Source organism: Amphibalanus amphitrite, unplaced genomic scaffold, assembly GCF_019059575.1.
Source record: "Amphibalanus amphitrite isolate SeventyFive unplaced genomic scaffold, NRLGWU_Aamphi_draft 000262F_arrow, whole genome shotgun sequence".
NCBI lineage: Eukaryota > Metazoa > Arthropoda > Thecostraca > Balanomorpha > Balanidae > Amphibalanus > Amphibalanus amphitrite.
In genome coordinates, this window is record NW_024881757.1 from 623,066 (window position 1) to 649,686 (window position 26,621).

At 50.7% G+C, this 26,621-nt stretch overlaps 1 protein-coding gene across 2 annotated transcripts; it reads left to right on the forward strand.

The window, feature by feature from the left end:
- The first annotated feature begins 117 nt into the window (after positions 1-117).
- Positions 118-26,621, forward strand: LOC122386787 (transient receptor potential cation channel subfamily A member 1 homolog). 2 transcript variants are annotated; one of them, XM_043376370.1, is made up of 23 exons: positions 118-613; positions 5,194-5,350; positions 7,515-7,709; positions 8,114-8,207; positions 9,842-10,071; positions 12,739-12,979; positions 13,492-13,710; positions 14,184-14,375; positions 14,602-14,702; positions 15,207-15,390; positions 15,760-15,956; positions 16,268-16,478; positions 16,840-17,024; positions 17,463-17,631; positions 18,039-18,162; positions 18,441-18,574; positions 18,918-19,084; positions 19,850-20,036; positions 23,096-23,209; positions 23,943-24,143; positions 24,452-24,628; positions 24,988-25,233; positions 25,553-26,621. In XM_043376370.1, the coding sequence occupies exons 1-23, from the start codon at positions 574-576 to the stop codon at positions 25,718-25,720; spliced, it is 3,933 nt and encodes a 1,310-aa protein (XP_043232305.1). In that variant the 5' UTR covers positions 118-573; the 3' UTR covers positions 25,721-26,621. The 2 variants fall into 2 exon arrangements, with proteins under 2 accessions (XP_043232305.1, XP_043232306.1); XM_043376371.1 differs by lacking the exon at positions 7,515-7,709 and having other exon boundaries at positions 119-613.

The window sequence follows — 26,621 nt, forward strand, 5'->3', positions numbered from 1 at the left end:
TATCGTCTCTAGAATTATCTGTCAATGACCGGCCCCCCGTCGACGGGCCCTGGGCTCGCCTCTGATCCAAGGCCACCGCCCGGGGTCCAGCGTCGGCTCCAGTAGCCGTCAGTGAGTACTGCGCTCTCTCTCACGGAAATAGCCCGTCCTCGCCGGACCGGTCGGACCGCGTGTTTACGTCTGTGGCGAGGTCAGCGCTCATCTCTGCGTGCGCCGTCTACGACGGAAACTGCAGAGTGAAGTGCATCCAGACTGGGACTGTGACCACATCCACCAAAGCCGTGTCGGAATTGAGGCCGCACTCTACGCTTCAGTTCAGTGCGACCGCCCGACGTTCTTCCAGAGCGTATCTCAGCCTCAGTGTAGTGTGGTCACGGGTGTTGACGAGCCTGCCACAGTGTCAGTGTCAGTGTCAGTGTGTCGTTGGACCGACACGCACGTGCCGGCGGCGTCGCGATCGATCCGTCGGCGCCCTGTGAGCCGCGGGAGGCGTGGATGGGCGTGCGTGAGTCAGTGTTCCTGAGAAGCGGCTGAGAGGAGGGTCGGCCGGCCGGACGGGACACGCCCCCGGCCATGTCGGACAACGAGCGGTCAGCATCGGCGGCCGCTGTCGGTACGGTATTACCCCCCGTTATCCCCCGCTCCCTGGTCTACATTTAGTAACATCTTTGGATCCTTGGATCTTAGGTCTGGAATTGAACGCAATTGTCCCATAAATTTTGCCTTCAAAGATTGCCTATTCTGCCGTACTTGTATGAATCGGAAAGTTCCCATTGTCATTGTCATTGCCATTGCCATCCCAATATTGGTATGGTGTGTGTTTGTGAAATGAATTAATCTTATGGTATGTAAGTACCTATTTCTTGCTTTGCTGTAATGTTGCAACAGATTGTACTGCGGCGTAAATAAGTCGTCTTCGCGCGATAAAACTCTGAAGTTGAAATAAGTATAACTTATTGCCGTTATGTAGGTTCTTTGGTTTCGTGCAGGGTACAAAAAAGTGTTAACTGCAAAAAAAATCCTTCTAGTCCTTTGTGTAATTTATTGTCTCAGACATTGAGCGAGGCCCGATCTAACTCGCTACGGCACTAATTGGCCAGATGATGCATCCGATTTCCGAATCCATTGACTTCGCCGTTTGATGTCTGAAGTGCCCGTAATTATGTTTCCCGTCTTGAGCGCCGATGACTGCCGCAGTCCGGGCGCCCTAAAACCCCAAATCATCGTCATTCGTCACCATTATCCCCTGTCTAAATCAGCGATTGTCTAGGTTTAATTTGCATAACCCAGGGTATACTAGTCTTGGCCTTCATTGCTTTGCCGCCGAACTCATGGCTCAGCCGTTCCCGCCATCTCACCCGTTATCCAGTGACTCGAGAAATGACCTGAGAATCCCTCAGCGCCTTGAGAAATGACGCTTATACGGCAATGCTTCCATGGAGCTTAAAGCCCTGGCTTTCAGCAGAGAGCTTTGCTCTCTGTTTGAGATCCTTTGGTGACAACGGAGTTCTGCACAGCTGCTTGCTGAAATATATTTAAACGCACAAAGTACGGCATCATGCTGCAGTACCTATGGCGTGTACTAAATAAATCGAGAAATGATCCTAGTGATCGTGTAGCCCTATAGTGCCGCTGCTATTAGCACCCAGGGCCCTCCTCTTTTTGTCATAATGCTTGGTTTATCGAAATTAAAAAGCTAATTCTGGCTGTTGGTAAATTCACGGGCGTAGGAACGTCATGAAAAGTGGGTGGGCCACCCTGTCAAGGGGCCTCCTTTTCCAGGGGGCCTCCTATTTTCAGGGGCCTCCAACTTTTGCCTCGTCCTGCTGGCTGCTTTCAAGTATGACCTCCAAATCTAGCTTCTGAGATCGGGCAGATGTACCCAGGGGCGTAACCGCAGAGAACAGTGCGGAAAGTCCGCACCATTTTGAAAAAATTTCCCCCTCCGATTTTTTTTAGAATCTATTTGCCGCAAACGGCGCATGACCCCTGAAAACCCTTACACAAATGTCTTCTTCGTTTCCCAGGTGCCCCCATTAGCTTTATAGGCGCCCTCTTTGGCATATAAGCGCCCTATGTATAGTCATCAGAGACATCCCTATACGTCCCACAGTTGTCACATACAATGTGCGCTTATCATAGGCATCTCTCTTTTATGGACACTTGAAGGCGCCTCTCTTTGCCATGCCGGCGCCCCTGTTTCTTATGAATGCACCCCCATGGCATTGATCAATTGCAGTCTGCAGACCTCTATTGCATGTGGACGCCCATGTATGTAGGCCTCAGAGGCGCCCCTCTTTCGCATTGAGGCGCCCCTATGGGCTTCATAGGCGCCCCTCTATTGCATGTAGGTGCCCTACTGTCTCAGAACCGCTCCCCTTTGGCATGCAGACGCCCATCTTTCGTACGGGGGAGCCGCTGTGGTTCTTAGAGACGGCATGGTGCTCCCAGACGCAGATGGGGCTCTCGGAGTCGACAGTGTGGGACCTTCAGTCGCTGATGGGTGCCCGCCAGATGTGGACCCTCGGAGACGCCGGTATGGGGCCCTCAGAGATGCCGGTATGTGGCCCTTAGAGACACCGGTGTGGAACCCTCAGATACTTCAGTGTGAAGTCCTTACAATTGCTGGTGTGGAGCTATGAATGCGCTGGCTTAAATCCCTCAGAGGCCGGTACATGGACATTAGAGCTCAGTGAGAGCTTGTGTGGTGCCTCCAGTGGCCTTGTGGAGCCGTTAGACATCAACATGGTGCTCTCAGGAGCCGGTGAGTCCTCAGAGTCACCGGCGTGGGGCCTTCAGAGCTCCGAGATACTGGTATGGGGCGCTCAGAGGTGTCGGTGTGGGTCCTTCAGATGTACCTATAGAGCCTTGAGATGCACAGGTGTGGTGGCCCACAGAGGCGCCGGTGTGAGGCCCCCAGAGCCACCGATATAGGGCCCTAAGAGACACTAGTATGACCCTCAAAGGCGCCGCTGTGTGGCGCTCATAAACACTGGTATGGAGCCATCACAGGCGGCTGGAGCCGTTAGAGGCCGGAAAGGGCCCTCAGATGCCTACAAGGAGCCTTCAGAAGCCGGCGTGGCACCCTTATGGGGATAAGCGTGTCTACTTAGGAGCCCTTGAGGTGCTCTCATGAGCTCTGTGGGGCCCTACCGAGCCGAAATATGGCCACGGCCAGTTGCCGCCGCATGGCTCTTCGGACTATCATTCTCAGGGGCCTCATCTGCCTAGTTTGAATAGAAGGGCCTCTCAGACCATCAGTCTCATGGGCCTCCTCTGGCTAGTATAAATAGAAGGGCCTGTTAGACCATCAATCCTAGGGGCCTCCTCTGGTTAGTATAAATAGAAGAGCCTCTCAGACCATTAATCTCAGGGGGCTCCTGTGGACAGTATAAATAAAAGGGCCTCTCAGACCATCAGTCTCGGGGGCCTCCCTAGAAAAGTGTAAATGTGGATAGAGGGCCCCCTCAGATTCATTAGGAATGGACCTCTCTGACTATCAGCCTCAGGGGCCTCTTGTGGCCAGTATGAATATAAGAGCCTCTCAGACCATCGGTCTCAGGGGCCTCTTCTGACTAGTGTGGATAGAGGGCCCTCCCAGACCGCCGGTTTCAGGGGCCTCCAGTGGCCAGTTATATGAACAGAAGGGCCTCACAGCCATCAGCCTCGGGGGCCTCTTCTGACTGGTGTGAATATGAGGGCCTCTCATACCATCAGTCTCAGGGGCCTCCTCTGCCTAGTGTGAATATAAGGGCTTCCCAGGCCATCAGTCTCAGGGGACTCTTCTGACTGGTGCCGGATTGAGGGACCTCCCAGACCGAAAGTTTTGGGGGTCTCCTGTGGCCAGTATGAATAGAAGGGCCTCTCAGTCCATCAGTCTCAGGGGCCTCCTCTGACTACAGTGTAGATGGATAGGCCTCCCAGACCATCAGTCTCAGGGGCCTCTTCTGACTATTGAGGATAGAGGGGCCTCCTCTGACTAGTGAGGGTAGGGGGCCTCGGCTAGACCGCCAGTGTCAGGGGCCTATTCTGACATGTGTGGATGGAGGGGCCTCCCAGACCACCAGTCTCAGACCTCTGACTAGTGTGGATAGAGGGGCCTCCCAGACCGCCAGTGTCAGGGGCCTCCCCAGACCAGTGTGGATGTTGGGGCCTCCTCAGATCCACTAGGGCCTCTCAGGCCATCAGTCTCAGGGGCTTCGACTGACAAGTATGAACAGAGGGCCTCCTTGGATCCATCACGGCCCCTTGGAGTCCGTGCGTGGGGATTCGTGGAACTTATTTTTACCGAGTTTGTTTATTCTGGAAGGTGACGACGTCCTCTCAAATCGAGACGGGGGGCCTCGAGTAAAAAGTGGGTGGGCCAAAACACATGGTTGGCCCCCCCACCTCGAAAAGTGGGTGGGCACTTGCCCACCTGGCCCCCCCTGTTCCTACGCCTATGGGTAAATTATGTGGCTATAAAGCAGCTGTCATCAGTCATTGCGGTAAAAATCATAGCGCTCATGTGAATCGCCTTCTCCACATTCCGTGTCATTTTGATGAACTTTTAGGTACATCCTTGACACGAACATAAGTAGATGTAGATATATAAGTGTCATTAGTCCGAAGTCCGGACCGTTTTTTTTTTCAATTTTAGTCGGTGGGCACTGATGACTTATCTGTCTGGAATGATTGTCGATATTTGTTTATTATCTCCCGGGAACATGTGTCGCTATTTGCGTGGCCCCGACCTCGCGTGTATTGTACTCGACATTAGCCGTGACGTTTATCAGCAGCCTCGCGTCAAGCGAGATTAGTGGAGCAGTCCCTGACGCGGTCACGGTGAAATTACACGGGAATCAGTCGGTGCTCAGAGCTCGCCTAATGTGCTTCTGTGTTAGATTGTACGGTTGTATATTTTAGCGACGGTACAGATATCATGTATCACAACAAGGGGTATCGAAGTGAGTATAACTAAATGGGACGAATTTGCAGTTTCGTTGTGCTTTCCTTTCCACAATTATCAATAGTGTGTTGGTAATTTAGAATCGTTTACATTTTAATAGTTCCAAATCGATCATCCATGTTCCTTTTCCCAAACTGATGACCACTCTTATTGCCATGGCTCTTCATGTGACTTTCATTGCCGTCATTTTCATCAGCCACTGAATTTCGCTCGTGGACTGATGACCGTCCTCTCCGCGCCCCCAGTGAGCGATGCCGGCTCGGCGGACGGCACCGACGCCGAGCCGGCCCCCGATCCGGGCACCCCCGGCTCCGGCGACTCCATCGACACCAACATGGTGCCGCCCTACGAGAGAAACACAGACATGACCGACGAGGAGCTCAAGCAGGCGCGCTCCAGCAGGTAGGCTTCCCACTCCTGAGCCGGACGCGACCCCAGCCCAGGTCACGAGGCCCTGGTCTGGCTACTGGTCTTTTCCATGGTCATGGCCTGTTACTGGGCACTAACTTATCCTGATCCTGTTTGCTGAGGCAGACCCAGCTCCATGCTCGCGTCTTACACCCTGTGAGGTTATATCATAGCTCCTGTTTGGTTTGGTATCGTCAGTGTTCCGTCTAGCGTAGGATACGAAATTTAGCTGTATGACGTTATCTTTATTCAACGGCATGACTTCCCAGCACATTGATGTGAGGCCGAGGGCGTAACTCTGGGACGTTTTCAAGGTTTTTACCTGTTTTCACTTTCATTGTGTGGTAATAAGTAGTCCTTTTCACTTTTTCGTTGATAATGTTTTGGAGGCTTTTAAGCGTCGCATGTCTTTATGCCTCATTCGTACGCTTTATATGTTCTTGGTATGTTAGCTGGAATTTGCTTTTGTTTGTTAGCTTTTGTTGCTTTTGTTTTGTTCGCTTCATCAGGTGTACGCTGCACGTTTAACCGTTTCCGTCCTACCATTTCTCTACCGCTTTAGCCGATTCCTTCTGTTTCCTCCCTCTCTTCAACGTACCGCTTGCTTTTAGGTTATTCGTCTGCAGATGGTGCCAAACTGCACATAAGAAACCTTAGGCCCTCACATAATATCTAACATGCCAGAGTAACATGTAATGCAATACCAACAAATTCAATGGGTTTAGATCAGGGATGCGGAGCCGTGGAAATTTCAGACGGCTCCGGCTCCAGCTCCGGAGAAAAAAAAATCGGATCCGGCTCCGGCTCCGGCTCCGGGTGAAATGTCATGGCGGCTTCGGTTCCGGCTCCGGCTACGAGTAAAATGGTCCGGATCCGGCGGCTCCGACTCCGGCTCCAGTACTCAGTACATCCTCTATACAATTAAATACGGGTGGAAGAAAAAAGACGAATGGATTGGTTCACGTTGCTTCTGTATTTGCATAACAAGGCTATTTTGGAAACCACATGTTTTACTGCCTTGTACTGTCAAACCGAGCAGGTCAATAATTTTTTCCTCTTCAAAAAAAGGAGCCAGAGTCGCCGCCTTTTTGACGGCTCCGGGTCCGGGCTATATTGTTTCACGGCTCCGGCTCCGGCCCCGGCTTCGCGTCTCGCGAGGCAAAACATGCCGGCTCCGGCGGCTCCGGCTCCAGCTCCGGCTCCGGCTCCGGCTCCGCACCCCTGGTTTAGATAGTTTTGTTTCGCTTTTTATTTCATATCATTTATTTATTCACTTTAGGTATGTTTATTTCTAGTTCACTTTCTAGTTCACTTTTGAGCTGAGCTGAGATATCGGGGTACCTATAGGTCTTTATCATATAACTAAAGATAAATCGTCTTTTTTCTTGCCAACCAACTCCCAATATTCTGACAGACTTGACGTATTTTACGTCCAAATCGTTCGAACTCGTGCAGTCGAGGGGTCAGCACGTGCTGCGGGGAGGGTCATGTCAGGTGGGCGAACACATGAGACCGCTAATCGCTATCTTATCTTGGTGCCGCTCGGCCTGCCCAGCCAGCCGAGAGGGCCGCCGACGGGCCGGCCCGTGACTGGAGTGGCAGTGGCGCGACTCTGTTGTTCAGTGTTCAGTGCCTTGCCGACTCTGGCGTATAAACGCGGGCTGACGGTGCGGTTTGTGTTGGTGTTGAATCGGACGGGCAGAGCGCCGTCGAGCCGGCGGGAGGCTCTGGAAGCTGTGCAGCAGTGACGCACATACCGCGGGGAGAGCGCGCCTCGGCCGGCCCAGCAGTGACGTCATCGGTGGTCACCGGGATTCCCCAGCCGTCAGTGCAGTGACGTCAGTCGTGTCTCGGACGAACTGGATCGTCAACGAGTGAATCCGACGGGGCGGTCGAGGTGCCAACAGGATGCACAAGAGATCCTGGATGGGTAGACTTGGATCGTATCTCGCGCTAAACTCGAAACAAACCTGGACCGAGACGGCTCCCAGCAAAGTCCAGGCCTAATCTATCCTTGACCCAACTAAGACCAGTCCCTTTCCAATCCATTATCCGCCCGTCGGCCTGTCGGCGCCATGCACTGCATCAGGAGCGACTCGCTACCGGAGACGCCGACGTTGTGTGGCCCGATGACCTCAGGTCACGGCGGTGACCTCAGGTCGGCCGTGCGATGGAGGTCTCTGGAGGCACTGGACGATGACCGGGCGGCAGCGGCGGCGGTGCCCCTGCTGGGCCCTCGCCGGTTCTCGATGGAAGATGCGGAGCACCTGGGCCGCGGCTCGGCGGAGACCAGCTTCATCCAGAGCCTGGCGGCGCTGTTCGGGGCGTCACAGCCCCGAAACTCCCTCGAAAGGTCGTATCGCGCGGCGGTGACGGTGACGGGTGAGGGTCGCGAGGGCAACGAGTTAAAACGAGAACAACATCGGAAAATCCGCTGTAGAACAAATGTATTACGTCGTGTGGTAATTTCTTTTTAAAGCAGTTATCTCCGTCCGCATGTCTGCTTTTTGTTGTTCTCCAGTCGCTTTACCGCACTCTATGCATGACGAATTGTTGGCTCGCTTTCACCCCGTCCGTATCTGGTGCCTTTGTTTAGGCACTTGCGCACCCACCTTGCTTTATCAAGCTCAGTCTCTGTTGTCTCATGTCTGCAATGCCCTCGGCCGCAATAATCTGACTCAGCCGCCCCCGCGCCCGTCGGTTGATATCTTACAACACACTGATGACGTCATCTAATAACGTCATGTTTGTTTTCAGGAGCTGCAGCGTGGTGACCGGCCTCAGTCAGGCCATGGCCGACTTTGACCCCTTCAGGAACCACCAACTGGACTTGAGAAAGGGCCTTCATCAGGTCAGTGTGCAAACACGCAGTCCAACAAAATGCAGCGATAAGACGGGAATGTTATGACAGCAGAATAACGTTGGCTGGTAGCTGCATAAAAAAGGACTACGACTTTAAACGATATTTCAGTTTTTATTATTAACGTTATAAGCGATCCAGGCGTGCCTGATAATGCTTCAGAGTAAACGCGACACCTTTACAGGAGTCACCTTAAAACAATGACACCCAAATCCCGATAGACATGACTCATCACGAAATAGTCCAAATGCTTATGTTTTGCGTCTATCAATTCTGCTTCCCTTTAGCCGAACGCATGGCTATTGGTATGGCCCCTCCTCAATACTCATTGACAGTTGCCAAGTAGTGAGACCCGCACGATTTCACCAGTATAAAAATAGGACAGACAGACCATCGTATCTTCTTCGTTTTATTACTTTAGCGAACCAGGTCTGAACTCTGAATGATAAGTTATATCGATTCTGTGATTCAGCCAATGATTTGGACTTTTTGACCAAACGATTAACTATTTTCATTTTAAAGCGTCCGCCTTCCGAGTACCAGGTAATATAGCATGAACAAATCGAGACGGAATAAATGGAATCAGTGTGCTCTCGTATATGTTCTTCGCATGAATTGGATGATTCACTGGCGTTCCTCACCACTCAGAAAGCCCCGATGAATTCGAGTTGTTGCCATGTTATGATGATGTGTTTGACAGCTATTTGTAACACAACTGTAACAGACCGTGCCATGTGTCAGTTACACACAAATGGTCGTACGACTTGTGTGCTTGTGGGCACTGATCTACCTATGTTGCAACTGACAAACTATTCGGTGGTGAAGGTACACAACTAAAATTGCCGAAACATCGATGTTGTTTTACTATTATATGCTGTAATTGTCTCTATGGTGAATGAAAGTGTTATGTTGTGCCTGTTGTGTCGTCTTTTCAACATGAACTCCTGTCCAAACACTGTCGGTAAGTTTTGTCTCCTACATCAGTGATTGATGTCAATGTTGTACGATTTATATTTAACTTCATGGCTACCCCTTCAGTGTCTGGTGCACCTGCCGAGGCACATGCTATTACTTTGGCCAATCGATATCAGGAGTTTGCTCCGTGTAAACTACCACTTTATTTGCCTGCTAGTGTTCACACATGTGTGTTTGTTCTTTTGGTGCGACTTACTGTAACTACGTGCATCGTGCAATGCATTGTTATACATGATATGAATCAAACTATTTGAGCGCACATACGACTTACGAGTATGTATCCGTTCATGTGGTCTGTTTACTCTCATTCACATCATTGAAGCCGCAGAGGATATGCAGTGCGGAAAAAAATACGTCACTGGCCACTAGCTTGGCGTTCCTTGTCCTCCAAGCCCTGACTATAAATTGGCGACCGTGACGCTGACTCTGACTCCCTCCCACCTTTGACTCCAACTCCGGAGGAGATGGCACGCAAGGGCGACTCTGACTCTGAGTCTGACTTCCTCCTACCTCCGACTGGTCCGGACTCTGAAACTAACCACTTCAGGTGGCGCGAGGGCCACTCTGACTCTGAATCTGACTCCGGCGACTACGGGTAGGTGGCGCGGAAGGACGACTCTGACTCTGACTCCGACTCTGACTCTGTGCAGGTGGCGCGGGAGGGCGACTCAGAGGCGATGCGGCTGCTGCTGGACTCGCTGTTGAACCAGCCGCAGCGGCTGCAGCGCCGGTTGAACCAGCTCGACTCGGAGAGACTCTCGCCGCTGCACTACGCCGCGCGCTACAACCGACTCGAGACGGTCCGGCTGCTCATCAAGTACGGAGCGCGCACCAACATCCGCGGGGAGGACGGCCTCACGCCGCTCCACTACGCCGCCAGGTGAGGGAAGCGAGCAGGGTTGTGCTCGACTAAAAAAAAATTGCCGACTCGACTCATCATTCAACTTCAGAAAGCCCTGACTCAACTCTGACTCAAACAAGGAGCTGATTTTTCCCTTGACTCGACTCATGACTCAAGCGGCTCAATGAAAATATGAGTCGACTCAAACTTGACTCAAATTTTTTGTTGAGTCAAGTGAGTTGACTCAAAATTGACTCAGATAAAAAAGTTGCTGAGCGGGGGTGGGGGTGGAAAAAAATCCGGCAGCAGAGCCAGCGCGAAGTTGTTAAGCGGGGGGAGGGGGAATGAAAAGCTTGGTTTTAGAAAGTTGAGTCAGCTGACTCATGTTCCTAAATGTTTGACTCAACTCAATGTCAAAAGTTATTTTACTGACTCAACTCTGACTCAACTCAACGCCTTAATATTTTTGTCCGACTCAACTCTGACTCAACTCAACAGCTCAACATTTTATCCGACTCGACTCAAATCTGACTCATTTGAGTCAGAGTTGAGTCAAATTTCTGACTCGACTCATGAGTCAAGCACAACCCTGGAAGCGAGTTAACGGCGGCTGGGGGTGTGGGGAGTGGGGGCGACGGCACGCTGAGCTGAACATCTTGGAGCGGATGGACGCTGCCAGTCAGGTGTGCGACACGATGTGCAGTTTCGGTTTTTGTCGCTTTTTTCTTCGCTGACTGACCGTGTTGGCAACTCACCGTATGCCCTCAGGCGTAACGTGACGCTATTAAAAATGAAATGATCAATGCTGCATGTTTTATCGCGTGGATATGCAACTCGCCATAGAAACACAAACACACCTGACTCCTCGCTCTTACCCCCCCCCCCCCTGTCCAGGTCACTTCGTGGTATACAGGGACCTGAGGGATCGCCTGTAGGTGCGAGGGCTTAGCACTAGGAATTATTCAGTGTTCCGACACCCTGATTGCTGGGGTCGGGACGGCCAACCCCCGCTCCCGGTCGGGGTCGGAATATCGACCAAGGGGCGTTTGTTCACCTTAGACAACGGTTGGTGCCGTACCGCCCGCCTTCAGACACCAGGCACTAGCCTGGTGCGGTGGTGCCAGCTCCAGGCACCAGTTAGTCTGCTGCAGGCACCATTAACTATTGAGTCTGTTCCGGGCACAATAATACATTAATTGCAGTTGGTGCCAGCTTCAGTCACCGGTTAGTGCCAACCAGACAACAGTTAGTGCCAGCTTCTAAGATATTTCACCAACAGCTGCCTCCACCGGTGACAGCACACCCACCCGATGTCCACGATATGCACCGCCCCACTCATCCCTCTTCCGATGGCAGAAGCTGCACTATTTCCACCACTGCATTAACGTCACCCAGCTTCTGATGGGCACCACTGGTCGATAGGTCAAGTGTTATTAATTACCGCAGCTTGGCGTCATGGTGGACGATGATTCTGGGGTGTCGTTATATTTGCGAACTTGTGTGGTGTTCCGAAAACAGCAAGCCATATACGAGCCTCGCCATATACAGCAAGCCTCGTATATCCACTGTGTGTCCAGTTTTCTTTTTGTAGTGAAGCACTGAAGTGGAACCTACACACTGAAATTGTGACCCGTCCTTACTGCTCACCACCGATTCTGTTTGGCCTCTGCTATTCATTCTCCCGTTTGTGGTGTTCCTTGGTACCTTAGTCATTATCGATTCGTTAATTCCTTTTATATTGGCGACATAGCTGACATTTTCTGTAGTCGACCCGACTAAAAGAATCATGCCGACCTTTGTCTTGTCGTTGACGGCATGATATTGACGGCACGACACGGCATATACACGGCATGTACGACACGGCATGTACGTACGTTCCCACCATTCTGGCTCATTATGGGAAGGTCAGAAACAAAATGTCGGCCGGATCGGCTTTCTCATTAGCGGCTCTGACGTACTAGACTCCTTTTGGCAAATGAGCACCTTTCCCCTTGAAAATACCGCTACGCAGCTCCTAAGACATTTATTAAAAGCTGTCAATGAATTTTTGAAGGAACCAGAGAAACAGTCATTAGAATTTATTCGCATTAATTACATTTACTAGACATACAGGTATATTTCGCTGAAAGGCAACGTCTTCGAATGTTATCAACGGCTGAATACCCGACTGAGGCGGAAAAGAAACGACTGAACTAGCCTCCCGGTCAGGTATATACCAACGGCTCAGGCGCTCTCTATGTCCCTCCAACCTCCTCTTTCCGACAGGTACCGGCGCCAGATGCCGTCCCGGGCGACCTCAAGTCTTGATAGTGCTGACCTCCCCTCCCTGTCCCCCTCCCCGTCAGGTACCGCCGCCAGCTGCCGGTGACCGAAGCGCCCTCTGCCCATGACCCGCTGACCTCTCCCCTCTCCTGTAGGTACCGCCGCCAGCTGCCGGTGACCCAAGCGCCCTCTGCCCATGACCCGCTGACCTCTCCCCTCTCCTGTAGGTACCGTCGCCAGCTGCCGGTGACCCAAGCGCCCTCTGCCCATGACCCGCTGACCTCTCCCCTCTCCTGTAGGTACCGTCGTCAGCTGCCGGTGACCCAAGCGCCCTTTGCCCATGACCCGCTGACCTCTCCCCTCTCCTGGTAGGTACCGTCGCCTGCTGCCGGTGACCCAAGCGCCCTCTGCCCATGACCCGCTGACCTCTCCCCTCTCCTGTAGGTACCGTCGCCAGCTGCCAGTCGCCCAGGCGCCCGTCGAAGAACGGTTCTCCACAGCGACAGTGACGCCGCCGACTCCGCCCCCCGAGCAGGAGGAAACGGTCATCGACGTCCTGGTGGATAACGGCGCCGACGTCAACGCCAAGGACGTCTACGGACTGACGTCGCTTCACTACGCTGCCATGCGCGGCAACGACCAAGCCGCGCAGCAGTTGCTGCAGTGCTCCAACGTGAACCCTGAGGTGGGTGAACGACGAGGCGCTCCAATTCGTAGAAAATAGCGATCAATGAGAAGTAGTCGTCAGAAACTGATATATATATATATATATATATATATATATATATATATATATATATATATATATATATATATATATATATATATATATATATATATATATATATATATATATATATATATATATATATATATATATATATATATGTGTGTCATGCTTGTCAGTACCTACATATTTATTCAGCGGAGATTTATCGATCCGTTTTAAATGTTACATGGGATTTCCGCATGGTGTGATATCTCTTCATCATTGATAATTGAAATATGATCATCATCTGGCGTGTGTGTTCTTCAAATTTTCTAACGTGAATTAAATTACAATTCCCAAAATTTTCTGAATCCTAAGTCCTAACAAGCATTTTCTTTCTTGTTAGATTTACCTCTGACATTTGACCGCTGACATCTCACCCCTGACCTCTGAAATAGGACCTCTGACCTTCTGACCTCTGCCCTCAGGCCAAGGACAACCAGCAGATGACGCCGCTGCACATGGCGGCCACCTACGGCTACCCGACGGTGACGGCGCTGCTGCTGAAGCTGGACGTGCCGTTGCGCTGTGTGGACGAGGAGCAACAGACGCCGCTGCACAGCGCCGCCAAGGGCGGACACTGCCGCATCGTCAGCATGCTCATCATGGCCGCCCGAGAGAGGTCGGGAGCGACGGTGGTCAAACAGGTCAGCGCGCGGGGCACGGGGGACGGGAGGGGGGGAGTTGTATGACTGGGGAGATGAAGCGGACTTCAGCCAACGGGTGAGGGTAGGTCGCGGTGGCTGTGCTCTTGGTGCCTTGATGATATTCGGGAATCTCAGAGGTTGCGAAGTATGTGTTGATCGTGAATTTTGTTTTGTTGAGTTAGGCCCTTACGGTCTTACGAGACGATTTCATCATGAATCATGATGATACATATTTTCCGAATAGAATGTCTGCGTAGGAGTATTGACCCAAAGCAAACATTCAAATGGTCATGGTGAGAGGGATGCAGGTGCCTTTGCTTTTATCGACTTTATCGACTCTTATCCGAAAGGCATTCCGATATAAATATATTTCTATTAATAACCACATCTCTTCTCAGACTCTCCCACCTCCCCCTCCCCTCCAAGACACCCTACCTAACCCCCCCCCCCCCCCCCCCCGGTTCCATGTACAGATGCTGGCTGACCGTGACCAGCGTCAGAACTCGGCTCTCCACCTGGCGGTGGAAAGCGGCAGTCTGTCCACCGTGGAACTGCTGGTGGAGACCGGCGCCGCCGATGTGAATGTCGTGAACGACACGGGTGACTCGCCCCTGCACGGAGCTGTGGTCGGCGGGCAGCTGGACATCGTCAAAATGCTCGTCCGGGTGAGTGACGGAGGGATGGTGAATCATGGCCTGGTTATGTGTGATCGCTCATTTGATTATAAAATTATTAGTTTTTCCAGCATACGAATAAATTATATTAGAGAGGTATAGAGGATGCACATATGAGATACTGTGGAGGTAGAGTGTCAGTACTTAGGTTTTGTGGCTTTACTGGTAGACGGTTAATGACGTTGCCTCAAGTATGAAGGAAGACGTCCCTTTTCAGCACCACGCCGCCATCAACATGCAGAACTTCCAGCATCAGACTCCGTTGCACCGAGCGGCAATGTACAACCACATCGACATCATCGAGTACCTCCTGAGCAGGTGGGCGAGCGGCAAACTTCCCGTTCAGTTGGTAGATGGTTCACGCCCAATATTAACATTTCCCTTGTCCGGTGACGGTGCTTGTGCTTTTAGCCTCACAGTGAATGTGGATGTTCGTGCGTAGGCCGGCACCCCGGTATGCTTACTAAATCCCTGGACACCCATTCCTTTACCTTATTAGCACTGGCAATGTGTGATGTTAATTACTTGAGCTGACATTGCCGTGTCTTAATAATACCTTGGCACAATGTTATTGACACCAACGAGTCCATTAGCGTCATATAGACCGGAGTTCATTAGTGCCTTTTATACGGCAGAACCATGGGATATAATCACATACGTCATGCATAAGCATGTATCAAGGGCTGCGCAATTGCCGGTTTCGCTGTGATTCTCGCAATCCTGTCAATCTTCCGTTATTCAATCGCGTGCTTTATCTAATTCTTCATGTTCTCTCACCTTTATCTAATTCTTCATTTTCTCACTCACCTCTCTTCCCCACAGACGAGCGAACATTGAGCGGCTGGACACGGACAATTTCACGCCGCTGCTGCTGGCGGCTTCGGCGGGTCATGCGCGAGCTGTCGAAACCCTGCTGCGGCACGGGGCGGACATTAGTGCCACCGACAAGTACGACATGACGGCCATCAGCTGGTGCGCCAAAGAGAACAACGTTGGAGCGCTGGAGGTTTGTACGGTCGGCTCCGACTCGGGGGTGTATTAAATGGGAGTCATTGAATGGGAACCCTGGCAGGGGAGGTGGATCCTAGAGGCACTACAGTCCGCACGTTGCCTCACAGGAGGATGAGGCAATGTGTAGAAAAATATGCCCTAGAGCCTTCTGTGTGTTGGATAGTGAGGTTACCGAAGGATGTTTGCCGTGATCGGCATCAAACCCAAAAGGTTCCAGTGAACCCAGTGAAGTTCGATCAGTCAGTGAACCTTACTTTTTGTAAACCTACCACATCGTGGTGCTCCCAATGCCCAATGTTTCTCTTAGTCACACTATCCGGTGACCATCCGTGCCCCCTCATCATGCCCTCTCATTTCCCCACAGGTTCTATTGCGTCACTGTCAAGCACCAGCACTAGTCGACTTCAGTGACAAGTACGACAACTCGCCACTCCACTTGGCATGCCGCGAGGGCTATCTGGCCATCGCACGTGCACTGCTCGACGCCGGCAGTCGGATTGATAACAAGAATGAGGACGAGCAGACACCGCTGCATGTGGCTGCTAAATACGGCCGGACGGCGTGAGTGTGAGAGGGACGCGGAGTGGGAGCATGTGGGATGATGTGGGAGTGGGAACAGAATGGGACCGGGGAGTTGCACGGAATGGGATGGCGGGGAGTGGGACGGAATGGGATGGCGGGGAGTGGGACGGAATGGGATGGCGCGGGAGTAGGACGAACTGGGACGATGAAAGAGAGACACGTGTGGAGTGATGTGATAGTGGGACACTGTTCAGTCCCTAACGTTTCCTACTGGGGAGCTCGAATTACTAGCTAGCACCCACATTGATGAACGCATCACCCTATCACCCTCCCCTCCCCCTGTTGACCAGTGTGGTGAAGGAGCTGCTGCACCGGGACAACCTCATCATCACGGATCAGGACGAACAGCAGAACACCGCCCTGCACGTGGCCGCCCTCGAGGGACACCAGCTGGTGGTGGAGGCACTCATCGAGGCAGGTGCCGCCGTGGTGGCCCGAAACGTGCATCTCTGGACACCACTCGACTGTGCCTCAGCCAAGGGCTGGAAGAACACGGTTAAGGTAGGCAGAGGGAATGGTGGAGAGAAGGGGATGGGAGGTGATGGCTCGTCAGCTTTGTGTTTCTATGGTGTTGAAATTTAGGCTTCAGGTATCGACATTGAAACTGACATCCAATATTTGTTCTTTGATTATGTTCTGTTCGTGACGAACTCCTTGTGTACAGATAAACCGAATATTCGCAAGAACATCAAAAACGCTAAGAACGTCTTTCGGAAAAGTGCATAAGTCATTAGTTCTTTTAACAGTGCGATCATTTTATTAAATATCCGTTACCACAACTCATAATTTAATAATGCCTGGGTGTCTATGAGCTCAGCCTACCGTCCGCTCCCCAATACCAGTCACCCAACCTACCTCACAGATCTTGTTGGCCAACGACTCCCCTGTGGACCCGGTGGACAAGTCCAAGACGACGCCGCTCCACCTGGCGGCCAGGGAGGGTCACCGCTCCGTGGTAAAGGTGCTCCTGGAGGCCGGCGCCCTGCTCAGCGCGCGAGACGGCAACGGAAAGGGCGCCCTCGAGCTGGCCATTCTCAACGGCCACAGGTGGGTTGATTGGTGGGTGGAGGGGAGGGAGTATGGCTGGGACGGTAGCTGATGATTGATAAGAGAAGACAGTAAACACAGTTAGAGAAAGGCACAGACACAAGTCTGTAGCACGTCAGGCTATGGCTCATGCAAGGCGGTAGGCTCATACAAGCCCGTGGGTTCATATAAGGCCGTATAAAGGCTCATAGTTCAGAATAGTGTATTGAATGGTCACAGTTGGCCGCCGTAGAAGCGATTAAATTACGGTTAAATCAAAGAGCACAGGGACACCATAATTGATATGTCTCCGTGTCAGGCTTACCTCGGGGCAAAGGCTTTGGGTTCACTAATTGATATGCGTTAAGTATATTTTTTCCAACACTTCCTGTTCGAAGCCCAAGTCTACGTACTGCTAAGGTCTCGCCACCCAATGACGCACGCACGCCCGTTCCGCAGAGACGTTGTGTCGACAATTCTGCAATCAGACCAGTGGCGTGACGCGCTTAATAACGTGACGCAGTCGGCGCGTAACGTGCGCGTCACACCGATCCGTCTGCTGATCAAAAAGTACCCCGACCTGGCCGAAGAGGTGTTCAACATGTGCACCAAAACCAATGGCTTGGAGGTGGGTGTGAGCGGGGTGGGGGAGAGAAATACGGCGAGTGGAGGGGAGAAATATGTTAGATATTACTGAGGAACTTAGGAAAGGGCTTCGCTAAATGTATTTTACATGGCATATAAAACATATAATGCAGGAGTGTAGGAGATATATATGTCGTGGTTACAGAGAAGGAGAATAGGAGGCATTGCTCCTATCTAACTTACGAGTCACTTGCATTCTATGAGTTGTGTGCTATTGCTCTTGCATTCGCTTGTATGTTTATAGTTCTGTCTGCCGAAACCCTCATTCCTCCTAATAATAACTAATGTGCATCTTATGAGTCCCTGACAGCGTATCCGCCATTCGAAGCCTCTAGCATAATAATAGTCCCTTTCCGAAAATGATGATGACTCGTTGCTGGCTGCCCGCAGCTGAATGACAAGAACCTGGCGGTGACGTTTGACTTTGAGTTCGTGGACGACACCTACTCCTCCGTGCAGCCGCCGGAGGACGATACAGAGCTCAACGTCCGGGATGATACCTCGAATGGCGCAGGTCAGTTTATGTTCGAAAACGCACGCTTGTGGAGGTCGGCCTCTACCCTCTATTTCCTTGAGCCGTTGGAAATATGACATTGTCCTTACGAGCATCTCTTCTCTTGAAAGCATGCTCTTGCTTCTCTTGCATTTTTAAACCCCTTGAAAGCATGCTGAGTGAATTTGAGAAGTACCCTCGGCCACCCGGCCTATAGTGATCAGTCAACTCATTATCAGTGATGTGTCCAGGCTCAAGTGCCGTTGTCGTTAATTATCGGCTGCCATTTCCTGCTGCAGGTGACGCGCTCTACCACTACTCCTGCTACGCTGACGACGGCACGGTCAAGGACTCGGCTCACCCCTACACCATGGACTCGACGGTCAGAAAGAACAACCACCCGCTGATGATCATGGTCCGCGCCAAACGGGTGGTAAGTAGCGAGCCCTTATCACGCCCCGGGACCTATGTCTTTGTGTTGGTGTCCTGGATGTTCCTCGCCAGCGTGTGATAATAAAGCGTTTTGCTGAGCGTTTTATGCTTCTTTCTACCTCACCCAGACATCACAGGATGCTTGTGGGAAGTCTGGGATTGCAAACATTCCTATAGATTTACTTGAAAATGGATGTTGTCATCCATGGTATTCTTAGAATAAGAGTAGACAATTGCTGGACTGCACCGCTTGTCTTCTGCAAGGATTCATTAGTGTCACATTATGCTCGTTTCATGCGATTCTATCCCCAATGTGCCGTCCCACGCTGTGCTCCCCGTTTCAGGCGCTGCTCGGCCACCCGCTGTGTCTGACGCTGTTGCACTTCAAGTGGCACCGGCTGGCGCGCTATCTCTACTACGTCAACCTGCTGCTCTACATCACCTTCCTGACCTTCCTCACCGGCTACCTCATCTCCACGCCGCCGCCGAACGCCTACACCGACAAAATAGCGTTAGTGATCGTCGCGATGTGATCGAATCAGGGGTACTACCGTGTTCCGTTTTATCGTTAATGTTAGGTATACTCGTATATTAAATCGAAGAAAAGCTGACAAACTGTTGAAAATGGACTCATGAGCTATAGCGGTTGTTAAAAGATTGCCTGATTGTTCAAGGACTACGACTCAGATCATATTTTGTTCTACATTTCCCTGACTTGCTTTCCTAAAAATCTGCTTTAAGTCGACCGTGGGTCACATCATTATATAATCTATATGCCACCCGAACTCGCCGACCAAAAATTTTTAGAATCCGGATGTTTATTATTCAACACCACCGTTCCGTGCTTCTATCCTCAGGATACTGAAATCCTTCTCCTCCACGCCGCAACCCACCTCCGGGCTGGACAGGCAACTTTATCTCATGCGGGCTGCTCCCTTGGAGCGGCACCGCTGCTCTCGAGGGAGCGCACCCCGTAGCCGGGTGCAGTGAGTGCCTTGGGGCTGGGTGGCCTGTCCTCTGGACGGGCTCAGCCCCGGCGACTCACTAGGGTGCCTGCCCAGACCAATGTCTCCCCCTATATCCTATCATCCTCCCGGCTCTGAAATGGTCTCATTGGACCGAAAGGGCCTAACCCAACAAAACAAATTATTCAACGATAGTCGAAATCTCGCAAACGGGAAATGTCTGAACGTTGCAAAGACAGTCAATATTTCTAGCTGGTTGTTACGAATGGCCCGTCACTTTACGACTCCATACACCCGTCTCTCGCTCACAGGACAGCCGCCGACGCGATGTTGGACTCTGCTGTCCCCGAGGCGCCCCCGAACAAGACCTTCGTGGCCTGTCCCGAGATCCGCGCCTGGCTTCACGAGGAGCAGAACCTGTTCGCCAGCGTGGGCCGCTACGTGATCACGGTGCTGGCCTGTCTGCAGCTGCTCAAGGAGCTGGGCCAGGTGTTCCAGGTAGGCAGAGCGGCGGGAGAGAGGGAGAGAGGAGGAGAGGGAAGACGTCAAGGCCGTGGGAAGGGGAGAGAAGTGGGAGCCGCATTTTTTTATTGAATACATTGTGTTTAAGGAGAGTTGAATCTGAACGGAACAAAAACTATTGCGTTTACTCGTGGGATACTTAACTCGTTGTTAACGTGGATAAGTAAGAACATTTTGTGATTAAATATTGCAATGATTTAATAAATAGCTGCCTGTTGTAAGCATCATATAAAAAGTAGCTGATAGCTTTAGTATGGCTCTCATTTATCCGGTACTTACACATGAGCAAATCAGGTGCACACTACAATCAGATTTGCGAAAGATATGCAAACTTCGCTTGTAGTGCGCATTGACTTGCTTGTATATGCGTAGTTATTGCTCTTTAAATCGAATTCAAGCAATAATCGAGAGACAGGCTCACTACTGACCCTGCTCTCTGCGGTATCCCTAGTACATGTACTACTTGAGCTCGTTGGTAAGGGAACGACAGGTTTGGCGCGCAGTGCCTCGGCTTGCTTCTGTTTGCTGTGAAACAGGCCTTGGTTTGAAGAAGGAAATCCATTGAGAGATGGGACACTGTGTGCGTGTGTGCGTGGGGTTTCAACATGCTTGCAGTCGCTCAGTTGAGTATGACACTTCAAAGACTGACATTGTATATTGTATATACAGGGATGAGCTCACTACAGTATATCAAAGCCACATATACATACTTATTTATCGGTTCTGGGACAGTTTATCGATCATATTTATATCGATATCCGAGTAGCGAGCCGAATATCTGCTGATACAGAATACATATCCATTCATTCTCCATGCACCTTGCGACATTGCCGTCCGAACAGTTCAGACGACACTTTGTTGATAGACGAGGGATGGGATAAGAGATTAGGTTAGCGCTTGGCGGCCACATTCTGGCATATGTGTACCCGCATGCTGATATCCTCTACCCCGCAGCAAACTTCCTGATCTGCCTTACCAACTAAAGTCAAAACGCTTCGCCCAATAAATGTGTTTGCTGCGTGCTGCGCGACTGAAGCGTTACAAGTTACAACAGATAGGCTTGGAATGGTTAATTACCGACGTAGTATTTGACGTAGGCATTTATTGAACATCGCTATGCTTGTGTAATTTCTTGATGGGTTACGCTTTGATTGCAGGATTGTTTCTTTGATTTAACCTTTTTCATTTTTACATATATACGACCTTGCCTGCTAAACTAAGCATAAAGTCGTTATGCAATATTTACGGGAATTTACGTACGTTTTTTTCAGAAGAACTCTTGTGTAGTCCGTAGACATGCATGTGTGCGTGGATAGTTCCCTGTTAGTAGATAAATTGAAGTCTGTGCCGCATCATATTATCCTTTCCCTACGTGTAGGTGCTCATTTACGAGTACCGGCCGATCGTTTTTAGCGGCGCTTTGACGCCGATGTCCGAGTCTCCGATGTCTGATTGTCCAGTGTCCAGTGTTCTATGTCCAATATCTAGTGCCCGCGGTCGCATGTCAGCCGCCCGTGCCGCCCACCCTACCCGCTAACCAGTTTCGATTGACGTTCCAGCCGTTTCGCGAGCGGAAGGTAAACTCGGGTTCGCCGTTAGCACACGACGTTTTCAGTCATCTCGATGTTGCACACTCGATGTTTCGGTGGTGATTATGGCTGTGTCGATGTCAGGTGCCCCCTTTCACCTCCCCCCCCCCGCTGACTGGTCACACGATATGATAGCGACTCTAGTGTAAGGATATGACTAAACTGTGACAAATTATGATGTGCGTTTAGGTATAGCCTACCGTCGGCAATCGTGAGATACGGCACAGCTTACTGCTGCTATGTCAGGCTGTTAACTTGAAGAGATTTGTTGTTTCCAAATTCATAACCTAATATCTACTCACTACGTATCACAGAGTATCTATTATCCATCCGACAAAATTATAAACCGACACCGTTTATTTAAGCAGAGGGTCGTTGTATGCTTATTCTTTCCGGGCTCTTGGATCGAGAGCGTGTAGCGTCAGAACGCTTCGTTTTATAGATATGGAAGGATGATAAATCGATGTTTGCGATGGTTACCACGATGGTTACTAAGCAGTGTGTTTCGTCGTTCACGCTCAAGCCACGATGATGTTTGCTTGCTGGAGTTACGAACACCGACGGCACGGGGCACTGCTTTGCAATATGAAAGTGAATTTGCCCAAACACTGACATGTGTGAACGATTCATCGCACTATGCTACGTACGAGCGTGCTGACGGTGCATCACTTGGTCACCTGGTCTGCCCATCGGCCACGTTCATTTGACCACCATCGCGCTTTATTGCGTGTAGGAATGAATGCGTTCAGGTGACTCGTGACAAACTTCACATGCATTTCATTACAACGCTGCCGACGAATATTGTATTTATTTATTTCTGCACTGGTTTCATGGTCAATCACTCACACATACGAGCACAAGCACCAGCTTTGAGCACTGGAAAAAGACGCCTGGATATACCAGTTACGCACATGCAAAACGGTTCACGAGTTATGTACCACTTCGAATGAGCTTGGGTCGGATTTATTTTAATGCACTTAATCATGCATCCCGGACGTAGGTAAGATATATTGACCATGATCGGCTGTAACCGGCCGGCAAAACTTTTTGACGTTACTCGTATTCATCGTAACCGTTTTTGGAGTTTCGCCGTTTCTTGCGTATTGACTCACGTAACTTTTTAAAACTCGGTGTCTGATCCTTATGCCTCTGCCGTGATTGAGGGCTAAGCCTTTGCAACTATTTGGAATCACTTGAATATTGCAAACGAGCTCGCGAAGACTATCCCGAGTGTGTTGTGTATTCTGTGTTTATGTGACTATCCAACTCGACCCTCGTTCCGCATCTCCACTGTGTAAACATGACCTGTCTTTACCGTCTAAGCATAGCCCGACGCAGCTTATGTAACATCACCTTACCGACCTGGCCTTATCCGCAGCACCCTGCCACACCCCACGCCGCCCTCCTCGCAGCTCTGTCGCTAACTCGTTGCCGCCGCTATCTCAGGCTCGTCTTCACTATTTCGGCTGGAACAACACTCTGGAGTGGACGTGCTACGTGTGCGCCCTGCTGCTGGTCTGGGACTTTGACGACTGCTCGCGGGACACCGGCGTAAGGCAGGTCAGTTTAGGGGTCAAATGGACTAGTTTTGGGGTCAGTCCGTGGTCAAATGGATCAGTTCGGGTCGGTTTTGGGGTCGACTGCGTCAGTCCAGGGTCAAAGGTCAAAGGTTTGGGGTCAGTCTGGGGTCAGACAGATCATCAAGTCAGTTTGAGGTTATAAGGTCGGTTCGGAGTCCGATGGGTTAGTCAGGGATCAGCCAGGTTAGTTCGGTAGCAGACATATCAGCCGGTCCGGTTGGTGTCAAACGGACCTGGGTTTGGCGGACTAAAACGGCAGTCTAGTCGGAGTCGGAACGATTAGCCGCGGTCAAGCGGCCATTTGAAGCCAATGGGTCAGCAGGGTCAGCGGGTCATGTCAAGTTCCGGCAGGTCAATTTGAGTCCGAAATGTCAGTTTGAGTGTCCGAGGTACGAGTGCGTCGCACAGTTTGGTCGGGCTCTTACATGTTTGTGTTTCAAACCTGTCAAGTCTGACAACAGTGAAACCTGATTGTTTGACTGAGCGGTGTCGTTTCGCTGAGCATCGTTTATTTTTCCCGAACTGTGTTCTATCGCAAATAGGTATGCTTTTGTTTGCGCCTTAAGTGATCTGAATCCGATTGACTTCAATGTAGATGGGAATGCGGCATCCAGCGTCATTTTGCTTCTCTGTTTGTTATTATCGCCGTTGTTTAAATGTGTTAGCTGTGTTAGTTGCGACCGTAAACCTGCAGCTCTACGCCCGGTTTTCAGCTGTGGCAGTGGAACGTCGGCGCGGCGGCCGTATTTCTCGGCTGGATGAACCTGCTGCTCTTCATCCGCAAGTTCCCGGTGTTCGGCATCTACGTTGTCATGTTCACTGACGTCCTCTCCACGTTCAGCAAGTTCTCCGTCGTCTTCTTCCTCTTCATCACGGCCTTCGCCATCAGTTTCTTTGTCCTGCTTCAGAATCAGGTAAGGCTAATTCGAATCGGAAGAAAAGTGCATTTTAAATTGATGACGAAGCTTCTTGAGGCGTGGCAAAAAAAACGTTACTTACTACTAACACTCTTATGTCACGTACCTAGGTACATACATGTAGCCGTGTCATATTCATTGTTTTATATTCCTCGATAACGTCTGCTTTTTTGCTACTCATCACACAAATCCTACCCATGAAACATTTCTATCCCTGTAGCATGAAATTCGGAAATTGTGCTTTATAGTATTATTGACAAGTGTTGCGTACCTATTTTGCTGATCCATGATATCTTATTTTTCAGGCGGAGTTTTCGTCTGTGGGAAAGTCGCTGCTGAAGACGGCGGTGATGATGATTGGCGAGTTCGACTACAGCAACATCTTCTTCGACGACTCGCAGACGGTGCCGTTCCCGGAGGTCACCTACACGCTGTTCGTCGCCTTCCTCATCCTCATGTCAATCATCATCATGAACTTGCTGGTGAGTTGAAATGACGATGTGTTCCTTCCCAGAGTGAAGTAGTGTGTCTCTTTTGGGGCCTCATGCGAGTCGTTTTTGGCCAGACTATTAATTCCTCTCTATCGAACGGCTAATAAGATCGAATTCGCACTGTTTGAAAGTAGCTTTTTTTCGTGGCACCATGCGTCCTGAGATGACTTTTTTTTTTTTGCTCGTTGCGTACATTTTATGCCATGCGGTACAAAATGACTCATATGCTTTGATTTGTATCCGTCAGTATATCACATGGCTTTGCTATCAAAATGAATGACATAAGAGCAAAATCACTGGAGTGTTGTTTCCCCGTTTGAACTGAGATCCAACCGCCTCTCCCCTCTCAGGTGGGTCTAGCTGTCGACGACATCAAGGCCGTCCAGGAGCAGGCGTCGCTGAAGCGGCTGGCGATGACGGTGCAGCTGGTCCTAGACGTCGAGTCCATCCTACCCGACTTCATCCTTCGGAAGCTCACCGTACGCACAATGACCATCTACCCCAACCAGCGCAAGAAGAACTTCATCGCCAAACTGTGGCGCGGCGACTTTGCCATGAAGGAGGTGGCCGAGAAGATGATGGCCGACGCCGAGAAGGTGGGTCGAGGGGAGGGTGCTGGGGGTGGGAGGGTATACTGATGTGCTCTGGGTATGGGACAGGCCTTACATGTAGCGTTGACACAGTACATTATGAAACAGTCAGGACGCCAATATTTTTATTTCACTCAGGTGTCGTAGAGCTACAAAAAAATTAATTAGGTGTTTCATAGTTTTGGCCAAAATATCGATAAGACCACGTTACAGCCTTACGTATTACGCGTTACGTTTCAATGAAGGTATCGTCTCTGGTGCTTCGATACGTACTTAAGTGCTCGGGGAGACATATTAGTGACGCGTTCCGTTCTGTGCCGCGCAGGTTGGCGCTGACCTGGCTCAGGAGACCACCCTGCACCAGCTGCAGAGTCTGAAGACGGAGGTGCGCCTGCTGGCCGACCAGCTGCAGACCATCCGCGCCATGACTGAGGCGCTCATCAGGAAGAACGACATTGACTGGGAGGCCGAGGACCGCTATCAGTTCAACTGAACTGCCGAGAGTCGTTAGGAAGTTCAACTGAACTACCGAGAGCCGTTGTAAGTTCAGCCGGACTGCCGAGAGCTGCTACCAATTCGACTGAACTGTTGAGGACTAGGTGCACTGGTAAATTTCAAATGGATTACAAAGGTCAGGACAACCTCATCTTCAAGACGTTCACGAAGCAACCATACCAGGACAGCTCCCGTGGAGGCTGTTTAGTTCCTTTCCGCACCCGGTAATCGGTTTGTTCCATCCAGTACCATTTTCCGCTTTATTCAATCACGTATACTATGCGGATCAAATAGGTGTTAATTTATAGATAGCTGGATATTAATTTCTAGATAACATTTGTATCTGACTGCACACTACATATAATGCAGTAATCTAGTATTGGACCAACTTCTGATGTCACATGTCATGGTTTGAGACCTTTTAAAAAAAGCCTCAAACCATGCCAAACCACCTTCTTGCGGTGCAAAAAATCTCGAAAAGAAACCATCTACCTTACACAGTATTTGATTAGAACTGAATGGCTCCAGAACGCCAATTATTAGGTTTCTAGGGAGAGTAGCCGCTTTTCGGCTGCGATGCGTTGTGCTGTTGTTTGTAGTGCCAGACTCGTGCTGCCTTCGTGCTGTTTGTGGGTTGACCTGGCTGGCTGGTGCCTGGTGAGGGTACTGCGCTGGTTCGCCGCGGCCAGTGAGAAGAGGCCTCGACTGTGCGGGCTCCGTGATACGTTGTGTGAAGCGCCTTCCCAGTTTCACTGTTTTCTGCGCACAATGTAGCTCTGCGAAGCCAGTAGGTTGAGAAATGAATAGTAGATAGCTCCAGCAGTGCATTTTGCGCATTTGTATACTTGCACATTTGTTCGGTGCCAGTGGTCGTGAGATTCGCTTTTGAACGATCAGTG